Below are 13,953 nucleotides of genomic sequence, written 5' to 3'. Positions count from 1 at the left end.
TTTCACTTCGGACAAATGACACCGCACACATCTTATGGAAAATATAATGTCACTCAAATTCAATAAAATTTATATGAATATATTCGTTTCAATTTAACGATCAATTCTTATCATTGCGCCAACTCTTAATTTTCAATAATAAGAGCAGAAATTGATATAAATCAATCTGAAATCAAATGGGTAGGTACATAAGTTAGAGAGAGAAAAAATATTTTAAAATACCGAAATTATAGTTAGTTCATAAATCTTCTCGAGCTCTTAAGCATCTTATTATAATAGTTTCACTAATCCGCTTAGGCCCAGCGGGGTTTAAGCTGTTTTGAATAGCACCCAGAGCAATAGTGATTATAACTGACACGTTTATAGACTCCAAAAATGTGATTTCGATAAACTTTAAGTGCAATTTGCGCCGTAATTAATCATAATTAAGAGTTGGCGCAATGATAAGAATTGACAGTTAATTTAAAACGAATCTATTCGTATAAATTTTATTGAATTTGAGTGACATTATATTTTCCATAAGATGTGTGCGATGTCCTTTGTTTTAAATTCTCTGGATCAATCTGATCAAAAAAGGTCTCTTGTGATTTTTCTCTGAAATTGACTGTTGTCGAGTTATACGAGATTTAAAATTTGAAAAACGCGAAAACGGCCATTTTTCAAGGCTTAATAACTCGATTAAAAATTATTATTATGAAAGTCAGAAAGTGACCAAATCAAAGTTTAAAGCTCCCCGCCCCTACAAGAGCCTGGAGAAATTTTTGTCATTATTTTATTACTTAGCTATTATTTTTAATAATTAACTAAGCACGTATTGAGGCGGCCCTCCGCAAGAGTAGTACCATTAATTTGACATTTTAAAAAAATATCGATTGGAAGTCAAAAATACGTTTTAAAAAAAATAAAAAAGGAATTTTGAGGTCATATTATGTACACTCGACCTACGGGTCCATAAATAATAGACATGTTTTGTAGACGCCTCATAAAATTTTTAAATTAGCTGCAATTTAACTAAACAAAAAAAAAAAAAAAAAATAGAAAAATTGACGTTTTTGTGGGGGTAGAGGGAGGAGGTGGTGGGCTAAAAATGCGATGCGTCGTAGTTTTTAATCACATATAACGTAAAGAAATGAAAAAAATATTAAGACTATATCGATCTCAAAAAATAGCATTAAACCCGCAAAAACCCTTACAAAACTTAAAAACACATGGTTTTTGGGGGGTTTAAAAGTATTTGGCCCAATTTTTGAATATTATAAAATACTCAGTCATTTCAAATTATACATAATCTATCAACAAAACCTTGAGTTGATCTATTTTGAAGTCTATAAAATGGCGCAGATTTTTCAAGATGGCGCAGTTGACGAAAAAATCTGAAAAAAATCAGAGGGATAGTTTTTGATAAAATACACAAAATTAAAAAAAAATGGACCTGCAGCCATCTCCAACAAAAAGTTACAAGCTTTAAAAAAATATAAAAAAAATTTAAGATTATGTACACTCGACCTACGGGTTCATACAAAATGGACATGTTTTGTAAAAGCTTCAGCTACATGTGTGAATTTTTTGAAATTTTTAAATCAATTGCAACCCAACTGAAAAAAACTAAATCTAAAAATCTACGTTTTTGGCTGTGGGGGAGGGGTAAGGGGGGTGGCGAGCTAAAAATCCGCATAATCTCATTTTTTAATCGCATAGAACGCAAAAAAATAAAAAAAATTGAATTCTGGGAGTGAGGGCATTTTGCCTATCTTAACGGGGGATACCCTTTAAATACGGATTTAAAACTTCTTCAAGTGCCGTCTCCTAATCGGAGGTTGGATATCATCATCACTATCTTTACTCTATCCACCGCTGCTCTAAAGAGTTCTATAGAACTGCATCTAAACCAGTCCCTTAAATTCTTTAACCATGACACTCTCCTTCTTCCTATACTCCTTCCGCCTTTTATCTTTCCCTGTATTATCAGTCTTAGCATTTCATATCGCGGTCCCCTCATTACGTGTCCCAGATATTGTAACTTTCTTATTTTTATTGTGTTTATTATTTCGCATTATTAACCCATTTCTCGCAATACTTCCGTGTTCGTTTTCCTCTGTGCCCATGCTATTCTAAGCATCCTTCTGTAACACCACATTTCAAATGACTGTAGCTTATTTATGTGTTCTTGCTTTAATGTCCAGCTTTCAAGTCCATATTGTAGTATCGAGAACACGTATCATCTCAAAGCTCTTACTCTCAGTTCTAAGCTAAGGTCTTTGTTGCAGAGAACTGTTTTCATTTTTACAAACGCATTTCGTGCTATTTCTATCCTGGTCCTTATTCCTGTAGTTTGATCATTTTTCTCTGAAATCCAGGTTCCTAGATATTTGTATTTATCAACCCTTTCTATCGGTACATTTCCCAAATGTATGCTTGTTTGTATGTTTGTTTTCTTAGTTATTATCATGTATTTGGTCTTTTTTATATTCATTTTTAGTCCATATTCTTCACAGAAATTGTTTGTTTTGTTTAGTAGTCGTTGGAGTTATTCAGCAGAGCATAATCACGGTGTCATCTGCATATCTTATGTTGTTAATACATCTTCCGTTAATTATTATTCCTTCACTTTGAGATAGCAATGCTTCTTCAAAAATGGCTTCACTATATACATTAAAGAGTAATGGAGAGATAATACATCCCTGCCGAACTCCTCTACTTATTTAAATTTCTGGACTGGGTTCGTTATCTATTACAATTTGTGCACTTTGATTCCAGTAAAGGTTTGTTATTATTCGTAAGTCCCTTTTGTCTATGTTTTTTTGTCTTTAGAATTTGTACTAATTTTTCATGTCGTACTTAGACAAAAGCTTTCTCAAAATCAACGTAACGAACATGCACATCCACATTTATGTCCATGCATCTTTGGATTTAAAACAAATTTCTATTTTATAATATTTTTATTTACTTGTTATGTTAAAAATATCTATTTCTAACAATTTTAAAGCTAATTATTGGTTCTCACCAAAGTCATAAATTCCACAAAAAAAAATAAAAAAATAAAAAAAATAAAAATGTGAGATTTTTTCTAACGGCGCGATTGCTCCCGCGTTAAGGAGCCAAAGAGCCACATGCGGCTCTGAGTCGCACTTTGCCGACCACTGATCTACGGCATTAGCTGCGCTTAGGCCGAGGTAATCAGACAATTGAAATATGTACAAAGAAGGATAGGTCTCACGTGGGCTGCTTTTGGTAAATTGAACAACATTTTCAAGTCTTTTATTTCAGTTTGTTTAAAAACAAAAGTTGTTAACCAATGTGTTTTACCGGTTCTTATACATGATGCCAAGCAGTAACTCCGACAAAAGGAACAATAAATAAAATAAGTGTTTTTACAACACGCTATGGAAAGATCAATGTTAGGTATTACCATCAGAGATAAAGTACCAAACCTAGAAATAAGAAGAAGAACTAAAGCACGGATGCAGTTGAAATAATAGTCTTGGATAAATGGGCTTGGGCCGGACATTGACAGCCAAATTGACGGATGATAGATGGACCACAAAGATTCTGGAATGTTGACCAAGACAAGAGGCATATTGATGCAAAGTACCACCACCGACTAGATGGATGGACGATATAAGACGCATGACCACAAATTGGCAAGAAACTCAAAAGTTATAGGAATAGGTGAAAAATTTTACGAGAGGGCTACGTTCAGCAGTAGGTAAATATAGGCTAATTGATGGTACTTATGTTAAAAGAATGTAAAAATTTGATCAAGATTTAGTTCTTCAAAAATAAGAATCACTTGTCCAATGCATTTTCAGATTTTTATGGAGATTTGGTGTAATATATATTATAATGCAAGAATAGAGCTAGGAATACCTAATTACATGATTAATGTTACAAAAATTAGTTTAGAATAATACAACAATAATTATAAAAAGCAGATTTGAAACAATAGAATGTTGAAAAAGCAATATTTGGACCAAACACCAATGTATTGAATTTGCTGACTTGATAGTAATACCAGAATGAAAAATATTATATAAACAAGGATATAAGATAATATAATATTATATCTAATATTAATGATTTTACAGAAAAGTATTGACTGAGACTAAACCAAGAAAATACTAGTTGTATGGTAATGGTAAACACGGGTCAAGGAAATGACATAATGATGTAGAATGTAGACCTAAAGACAAAATTAGGCCAGGAACGAGTATAATTCGAAATATTGTGACAATTTACATACATGGTGACAAAAACCACGATGTAAGGCCAAAGATGGCCAAACAAATGATGAGAAGATTATTGAAATCCAAGGATATCTCGAGAGAAAACAAAAAGGACAAAAACTCAGGCCAACAGTCATATGCCAGCAAAACATGGGCTTTAAAAACCACAGCAAAATAATTACTACCTACTACTACTCTCCGGCGTTACAACTCGTGGATTTTAGCCGACTTGGAAACATGACATCTGCACATTTCTGCAACTGTCATCAAAGCCACACAAGGCCTCTATAAAAATTCTATGTCAAGGGTGAAGAGAGGTAACCATCTGTCAACTAGATTCCAAGTAACAAAAGGCCTTAAACAAGGGTGCGGTTTATCTCCCTTTTTTATATATATATATATATATATATATACCGACGGTGTTCTCAGACTTTGGAAGCAGAAATGCAGTGGTATGGGTATACCAATCGGAGACATCACACTATACACTTTGAACTACGCAGACGACCAGGTGGTAGTTGCCCAATATACGGAAGACTTAGAATATTATGACGAGAAAATTGATGGAAGAATACATGAAATGGGGTTTAGAGGTAAACATAAAGAAAACACAATATCTACACATCGGTAACCAAATATAACAGGAAGACCTAGATCTTGACGGAAGTGACTACATCAGGGGATGCACAGAGTATATACTTATATCTAGGGATTAAATTAACAAATAGTGGAAGAACGGAACCCAGTATAGATGATAGAGTGACGAAGGCTAGAAAGGTTACTAGAGCCCTCAACCCTGTCTTATGGCAACATAACATAACCTTAAATACAAAAATGAGGATGTACGACGCTATTCTGAAACAAATTTTAACGTATGGCTAGGTTTGGCAAATGACAAAAAAATCCGAAAATAAGCTGCTTTCTACCGAAATGAATTTTTTTAGAAGAGCTGCCTGAATATCGAAATTTGACCATGTTCGAAATGAAAATAGAGAAAAAGTAGGTAAGCAGAAAACAATGGTGTAAGAGGTACAATGGAACCAACTCACTTGGTATGGACACGTTCAACGAATGGGAGATGAAAGACTTCCAAAAATAACATTTAGATGGATACCGCCAGAAAAACGAAAAAGAGAAAGGCCACCGACCTCCTGGAAACAAGGAATTACAATAGCCATGTCAGAAAGAAATCTACAAGAAAGAGACTGGTTAGATCCACAGGCTTGGCGATTGGGTAGCGGAAGGCGTAGAACGCTATAGAACCGGTTATACATACATATAGGAAACATGACCCCATCCATCTCTGTTTTAAAAAATCTCCATCCAATTCTCCACGCCCATAGCTTTAAGGTCTCGTGCTCTATTATCTTGCCATTGGAGTCAAGGTCGTCCACATGGTCTTTTTCCATTTGGAAATTCTTCCAATATCAGCCTTATTATTCTTTCGTCAAACTGTTTTCTGAGGTGTCGCCCATTGGAGTCTCCTGGACTTTGTTTCTTTTATTATGTTAGCGTCTGGATATAGTTATTCGAGCTCTTTGTTAGTTCTTATCCTATATTGCTCTGCTGCTCCATCAAGCACATCAAGCCCCAAAGATCTTAGGATTTTCTTTCCCAAACACATCGTCGCTCTTCGTTTGCCTTTGTTATCGTCCACGTTTCACTACCATACATCACTGCGGGTAGTATGATTGTATTATATAGTTGTATCTGTGTATGCTTTTAGCTGTTTCGATTTTATAAGATTTTAAGGACATCTGTTATCGGCTTGTATCTAATTGTTTATTTTTTGTGATCTGTTATGGTCATCAGTTATGTTTGTTCCAGGACTTTAACTTTGTTCCTCAAAGTTAAAGTCATCGATGGTGATATTCTGTCCGATTATATCTCTGTTTCGGGTATTGCGACTCACATACCTACATACATTTAGGTTTGTTTTCCTTCATCCTTATTCTGGTGTTTCGTATTAGATCGATGTCGTCTGCAAATGCCAACAGTAAGTTTGGCCCTCTTGGATGGAATACTGTAGTCGGATTTTCCATCTTCGCACTTCTTATTATGTGTTCTAGAGCTAAGTTGAAGAGTTGTGGTGAAAGTGCATCTCCCTGTTTTAGACCATTGTTTATTTCAAATGTTTCCGAATATTGTTGGCCAACCCTCACATTACATCGCAACCCTTCCATACACATCCGTACCAAATTGCCTAGTTTTTTGGAAAGCCAAATTCTTGCATAACTGTGCTCAGTCTAATCCTGCATACTCTATCAAATGCCTGTTTAAAATCTATGAACATCTGATGATTTTTTTTTCGTTTTTCCACCAGCATTTTTCGATTATCTGGTAGAGCGGTTAATAGTAGAGCGGCCCGGTCTAAATCCACATTGGTAATCCCCAACGATTTCTTTGTAGGTGGTATTAGAAAAATGAGAGTGGAAAATGTAAAGAGCTATACAGCGCTGTCAATACGACAGGACCAAAAACAAATGTAAATTGAGGACCAATGTATAATGAATTTAAAACATCATAAAAATAGGTAAATCAAAACACAGATAATGAAATGGTAGATACCGGTGAAAAATGGAACAAAATATAAGAGAATTGGTGCTAAAAAGAAACCCATTAGAACTATATCTATAGAAAATAGGCAGGACAGAGAAAGACCACATCAAAAAGGGAAAACTCTGTATGTAATTACAATTTTTGTATATTTAATAGCTGTAAATATTGTGTTATTAGTTAAAACTATTACCCTAGCCTTAGATCTTTATGATCTGTACTGGCTTAGGTACATACAGTAGGAAAAATCAAAGATTACCCATGAACGAACATATAAAACACGCTGTATTTTTCTGTCACTGTGTCAAAAAAAATTAGCCAACGCAAGTACATGTAATACTTATATAAACTGTTTTTAAAGTACTGGTACTAGTTCATTATTTTCTGGAACATAAAAAAGATGTGTTTAATATAATCGCGCATGGGTAATCTTTCATTTTTCCTACTATACATAGCCTAGTTCAGTAGGTACTAACTCATCAATAAACAAATTAGAAAACAAAGTTTGGTAAACTAATATACCATGATATGAAGCTGTAAAAACAACATGAATTTTAAATTATTCTGATAGTAAAGACTAGACTAGACAGCAGCAGATGTGTCTCTACTCTCAACTTTATTATATAGGTATCCTATACTAGGTTTTTTAATACCAAAAGTAATATAAAATCTTTTTCGTGGTTTGATTACAGATTATCTACAGTTTATATGAATAAACCAGGAAATATGGGCCATGATCGGGAGGTGGATATATCAGCTAGAGCGAGCCCAAGAATAGGAGGATTTGAAAATGATAGATCTATAAGCAAGAGGCCAAAAATGGAAGCCACTTCCGACTCAGACGACCGGCAGGTCAGCCAACTCACACGACTAAAAAATTCAACGCACTCACATGTTGTTATCAATTTAGAAAACTAACGCTTCGCCAAGTAGCATGTAAACTGCGCAATCATTTTAACAAAGGTAGAACTATTTATATGCAGCTATTTCAGCTTACCAATCTAAATTTACAATCAAGATGCAGTAGAAATAAAAAAACCAAGACATGTTAAATGATGGTATGAGCACTCCTGAATCATAATTTACAATGTATATACATTGTAAATCCCAAATCATGATTTCCAAAGTTTATACATTGTAAATTATGATTCGGGAGTGCTCCTAGTAGAATTTAACGTGTCTTGGTTTGTTTATTTCTATTGCATCTTGAATGTAAATTTATTATAGGTCACGTGCTAATGTGTTTCGATGTTATTTAAACCGCTCTCTATAGCACACAATAAACTTTTGATTACTTCTTTTATATTTGGTATTTTAAGAACACTATGGCTCATTTTTTTGGTTACATATCATTTTGGGTTCACTAATAGTACTTTATATCAATATTTCTCTGTGGTCTCTATGGTTGCGTTTGCCAAGGAGTACCCTTCATTTAAAGTTATATGTTATTCAACAGTACTGCTTCTGCGACTGAACTGTTGCTTTTTGTCGAAGTGTATTTCTCCAGTTACAGTCCAGATTTCTCTTAAGATATGTCACATAGCAACGTAGGTTGCGTCGGTTCTATCTTTGTTGGTGAGCCCCAAATCTTCGAGGGTACAGCGATGAGAGCAGTTTCTACATGTAAGTAGATGGTCCATATTTTGTATTTTTCCGTAGCCACTATTCATATAATTTTTTTATGTCACTTTCGTGGTGTTCGAGCTGCTCTATATAGAACATGGTGCTCGTCCGTGATTTGTTTAATTTTGTCTATGTGCTCTGCAACATTTCTCCGTATTGAGGGATCTGCATATTTAGTGTGGGCAGATCTGGCCCAAACGGGATACGCGTATTAAGCAGTTAAAAAAACAGTGGCTGTGCCGTTATTCTTAAGACACCAGGAAATGCACCCCATTTACTTCCTGGTAGCTTCCTGAGTATGCTTTTCCTAGTTGTTACTTTCCCTCACATTTTTATGCAATTTTTTTCTGTAGGTGAGGGATCAGTCCAGAGTTACTCCAAGATATTTAGGTTGGTCCGTGTGTTCTAATGTATTACCATTCTATGTTGTTTTAAGACTTTGGTTATAGAAGAATTGGGTCTCCGGGAATTCTGCAGGTAGTACGGAATCATTGTTTTTAAGACAGCTTCGAGTTTCTCTTCCACCTCTCCAAAACTTTTTACTGTGCGCATATTGCGAGGTCGTTAGCATAGAGGAAGTGCTTGGTTTCAGTCGGAGTGTGTTAGTCAGTCGTTTTATAATACATATAGTTTCAAAAGTTATGCATCACCCCTTGTATTCACGATGTTTACGCTTTTATAAATCCGTATCTTTATCACATATTTAATGGGCCTTTTTTATAAAAAATATACCTTTCTTGGTTTTTTATTTTATTTGAATACCCATTTAATTGACCTGGTTTTGCCAAGGTGTAAACATTTGAAAAATTTATTCTGATGAAATTTTTGAAAACGTGATTAAAAATGAATCGTACTTTAATTTCTGAGTTGGACAATATAAGAATTATCGATTTAGTTGAAGAAGGCAATTCACAGCGGTTCGTGGCGGAAAGAGTGGGAGTTTCTCAGAGTGATGTCTCACGGATATGGAATAGGTTCCTAGAGACAAACTCGATACGGAATAGAGCTCGGTCTGGTAGACCCCGAGTTACCAATGATCGACAGAATGGATGTATCAGGATTTCCATCCGTAGAAGTTGTTCTATGTCTGTGCCAGGTGCCAGCCCTCCAAAGAGAATTCAGGCATGCTACAGGAGTCAGAGCATCGTTGGCTACAATAAGAAGAAGAATTTTAGACTCAGGTTTGAGGAGTCGTCGACCAATAAGAATTCCTGAGCTATAACCTAGACATGCTTTAGACCGCCTCCAGTGGGCTTAAGAACACATACAGCTCCCCCAACAGTTTTGGAATTTTGTGCTTTTTTCAGACGAGACCAGAATCTGTTTAAATAGTGATAACCGGCGAATTCGTATGTGGCGAGAGCCAACAAGAGCTGCACAACTAGCCACACACGAATTCGCCGGTTATCACTTTTTAAACAGATTCTGGTCTCGTCTGAAAAAAGCACAAAATTCCAAAACTGTTGGATAAGCTGTATGTGTTTTTAAGCCTACTGGAGGCGGTCTAAAACATGTCTAGGTTGTAGCTGAGGAAATCTTATTGGTCGACGACTCCTCAAACCTGAGTCTAAAATTCTTCTTCTTATTGTATCCAACGATGCTCTGACCCCTGTAGCATGCCTGAATTCTCTTTGGAGGGCTGGTACAGACATAGAAGAATTTCTACGGATGGAAATTCTGATATATCTATTCTGTCGACCATTGGTACCTGGGGGTCACCAGACCGAGCTCAATTCCGTATCGAGTTTGTCTCCAGGAACCTATTCCATATCCGTGAGATATCACACTGAGAAATACCCACTCTTTCCGCCGCGAACCGCTGTGAATGGCCTTCTTCAACCAAATCGATAATTCTTATACGCTCCAACTCAGAAATTAAAGTACAATTCATTTTTAATCACGTTTTCAAAAATTTCACCAGAATAAATTTTTCAAATGTTTACACCTTGGCAAAACCAGGTCAATTAAATGGGTATTTAAATAAAATAAAAAACCAAAAAAGGTAAATTTTTTATAAAAAAAACCCATTAAATATGCGATAAAGATACGGATTTATAAAAGCGTAAACATCGTGAATACGAGGGGTGATGCATAACTTTTGAAACTATGTGTATGTTACAGTTCAAGTTGATTATCCAGTTGGAGTTGACCATTCCTAGTTCGATAGTCAACTCAAACGGCTGGTTTTAGTAAAAGTTGATTATAAATATGAAATAAAGATTTTTATTTAACATTTACTAGTAAAAGTAAACTGCAACTAGAAAAAGTACACTCTTCCTAATACCACTTAGTAAGAGTTGATTCACACAAACAACCGATTCTAGAAATTAATGGTACTGGATATGTTCAAGCTTGATATGTAGTTGAAACGGTCAAAACAAAGAGACGTGACAAAGAGACAAAAAGCACCTGAGATTATACTCGTATAATCTACATTTACTGAATCGATCCAGGAATAGTCAACTCACACCAGTAAGAGTTGATTTTATTTTTCCCGCAATCTACTTTTACTAACAAGGGTTAGGAAGAGTCTACTTCAACTACTAAAAGTTGAATTAAATTTTTCAAATCAACACTTACTGCTCGTTTTAGTTGGAGTAGGCTCGAACTAAGAATAGTCAACTCTAACTGAGAATCAACTTGAACTGTAACGTATACAGTGATGAACAAAATAACGCAAAATATGGAAAACATAACACATTGTGAAGTAAAAACAGATGACACTTGCAGAGGTGGAAATTATTGATATACACGTATAAATTAACATTACATTACATAGTTTCCCACCTTAAGACGTATCGGAGTATGACAACTGTCACTGTGACAGGAGAATTTTATAAAATGCTCCTGTCACAGACGTCTAAAGGTGGGAAACTATGTAATGTTATGTTATTTTATACGTTTATACCGATAATTTCCACCTCAAGTAGTTTCATCTTTTTTATTTCACAATGTATTATGTTTTCCATCTTTTGTGTTATTTTGCCGGTTATTAGAGCGCTCATCACTGTATATTGAAAAACATTGGTGCCAAAACATTTCCCTGTGGGAGGCCGTTGTTTTTCAACTTTCCACCTAATTACTTTGCCCTCCAGTATGACGAAAAAACATCTGTTTTGCAGCAAAGAATATATGACTCTACCTAGAGTGTCGTACAATTTGTGAAGCAATGTGTTGTGTTAGTGCAGACTTTAAAGCACGTGTTATAGAGTTGCAAGATCCATTTTTTTGCTCTTTGGCCTAGATACTTTATTTGTTCATCTGCAACTTTCCCGTTTTTAACATATTCATAATGTGGTAGAGTTCTTTTGGTGCAAATGGAGTTGCCAGGTGGTTTGTTTCCTGATTCAGTCTTTTTCTAGTGTTTTTGTTTCTATCTAGATACTTAGTTATTCCATTCACAAGCAGTTAAGCAGCGACTTGGTTTGCTGTAACTTTGCAAAGTGCTTTATATTCCTTGGGGCCACCGCTAAGTTTTTTTTTAACAAGGGTCCATGCTATTTTGCTACTATCTGTCATGTCCATTTTTCCAGAGATTCGCTCCACTTTTCCTTTCTGGCTTGACTCAGCTGTTGAACTTACCCTTGTTCTTGTTGATTGCTTTCTCATACTGGTAAGCCCGCGCAATGTTACTTTTGGCTAAAATCATTAGATTCTTATATATTTAAAACTAACAAGCAGTGAACGAAAATACAAAAATTAAATATTTTTGAACAGTTATGGTTCAGTAAATATTGGTATTGCAATTTGCAATTAAAAAAATTGTTACATATAAATAGTTCTATAATTGTATTGTTGCAATTTATTGCTTATTGCTTCTTTTGCTCTAAATGTTCAAATATTATTTCAACGATAATAAGAAGCGCTTAAATTAGCACATTTTTAAAATTATCCAATAGTGCATGTTGTATATATATAACTTAACGCTTATAGCACTGCTTTATAGTTGCTAAGTGCACATTAAATATATCTACTAAACATTAGCTGTATTAACCATCTCTTAATTGCATGTATATTTTTCATATTATATCGTATTACATATCAATGATTTCAACTTTCAGTTCTAATTTCATTACATTTTTTCGTTTGAAATTACAAATTATAATATAATATAAACAAATATTAAACAAAATTGCAAAAAATATCCCTTAATTACTGATAAAAAAAATCATTTTAGTTTTAAGTAAGTGCTGGTGAACACAGGGTTCGCGGATAAAACAATTTTAAATAGACTCAAGCCGCGTTGATATGGGCAGTGTTTCACGATCGTGAGCCACGCTTTCGTAAGAAACGCTCCGTATAAAGGCGAGTTTACATTTCTAGTGAATAACGAACGTGGTTCGCACTTAAAACAAGCGTTATCTACGCTTCTGTGCAATACGTTTCGTGAGAAACGTTATTCTGTTTACACTGGGCACTAGAGTTTTATGTGTTAATAGTGAACATGGCGTCATCATGTGTATTAGAGGCTACTATTACAACCTGCGAAATAAATAATAGCTATTATTTCTCTAGTACATGTTTTGCTGTAAAATTTTCAATTGCTAGCTGAGCAACAATTGGTTGCAAACTCCCAAACCCCCATGGTTACGCCTATGGCTTAATCAAATACAAACTCTTTACGACTGTCTTTAGAGCGTGAAATATTTAACATGTTTAATGTCGATCGTGGCGTGGCGTGGACCATTCGTGAGACAATAATGTTGCACTAACGTCTGTTTGCATGAAGGCGGATTGACATTACTAGTGAATAACGAACGGGGCTCACGCTTACGTAGTTGAGCCGTGCTACACGACTAATGTAAACAGCAGTGGCGACGCGTGACTTTTTCTAAAGTGTTACCAAAACCAGATATTAAATATATACCAGATATATTATATATTATCTATATGTATAAAGTATTTTATAAATATTTTTATATATACAGTGTTCCCATACATCAAAGTTTGTTCGACTAGACACCGTGAATTTTCAGCTTGCTATTAATCAACTTTTTTTTGGTACGCGCGATCCAGGTCTATTATAAGAGTAGATGAAATAAAATTAAAAAATTAAAAATTTAAGAAATTATATAAAGTATCTACAAACTAAAAACATATTTGTTGTTTTTAGGTAAAATATGTATTATATACCCTATTCCACGAACATACGCCTGTTTTGGATTACTTCGACAACGAATATTTTACTGTGCAAAATAAGAAGAACGAAAGTAAATTGCAAATTACATTGTTGTTTATTGGAATAATTATTAGCGCCATTTACTTTCGTACTTCTTATGTTGCACAGTAAAATATTCGTTGTCGAAGTAATCCAAAACAGGCGTATGTTCGTGGAATGGCCCATATCACCTTTATACTTTATTAAAAAATCCAAATTGTATAATTAGTATACTAATCAGTACATTCATTTGTCATTTTTAGCCTAAAATATTAAATAATTTTTATTTTATTGATTATACACTACAATGTACTGTATAATCAATATTATTATATGTCATATTATAATAATGTTTTTTTCGTATTATATTTTTTTTTATTTTTTATTTTATTA

The 13,953-nt window shown here is 34.5% G+C and overlaps 1 protein-coding gene across 1 annotated transcript in view; it reads left to right on the top strand.

The window, feature by feature from the left end:
• LOC114333287 (NGFI-A-binding protein homolog) overlaps positions 1 to 13,953 on the top strand; it is a 242,064-nt gene that overhangs the window by 131,164 nt on the left and 96,947 nt on the right. The window contains exon 4 of the mRNA XM_028283144.2: positions 7,472 to 7,631. Within this exon, the coding sequence (XP_028138945.1) occupies positions 7,472 to 7,631 (160 nt within the window). The remainder of the gene's footprint in view (positions 1 to 7,471; positions 7,632 to 13,953) is intronic.

Source organism: Diabrotica virgifera, chromosome 10 (genome assembly GCF_917563875.1).
Source record: "Diabrotica virgifera virgifera chromosome 10, PGI_DIABVI_V3a".
Taxonomy (NCBI): Eukaryota; Metazoa; Arthropoda; class Insecta; order Coleoptera; family Chrysomelidae; genus Diabrotica; species Diabrotica virgifera.
Note: the sequence above shows the minus strand (reverse complement) of the source record. Positions and strands in the feature narration are given on the sequence as shown.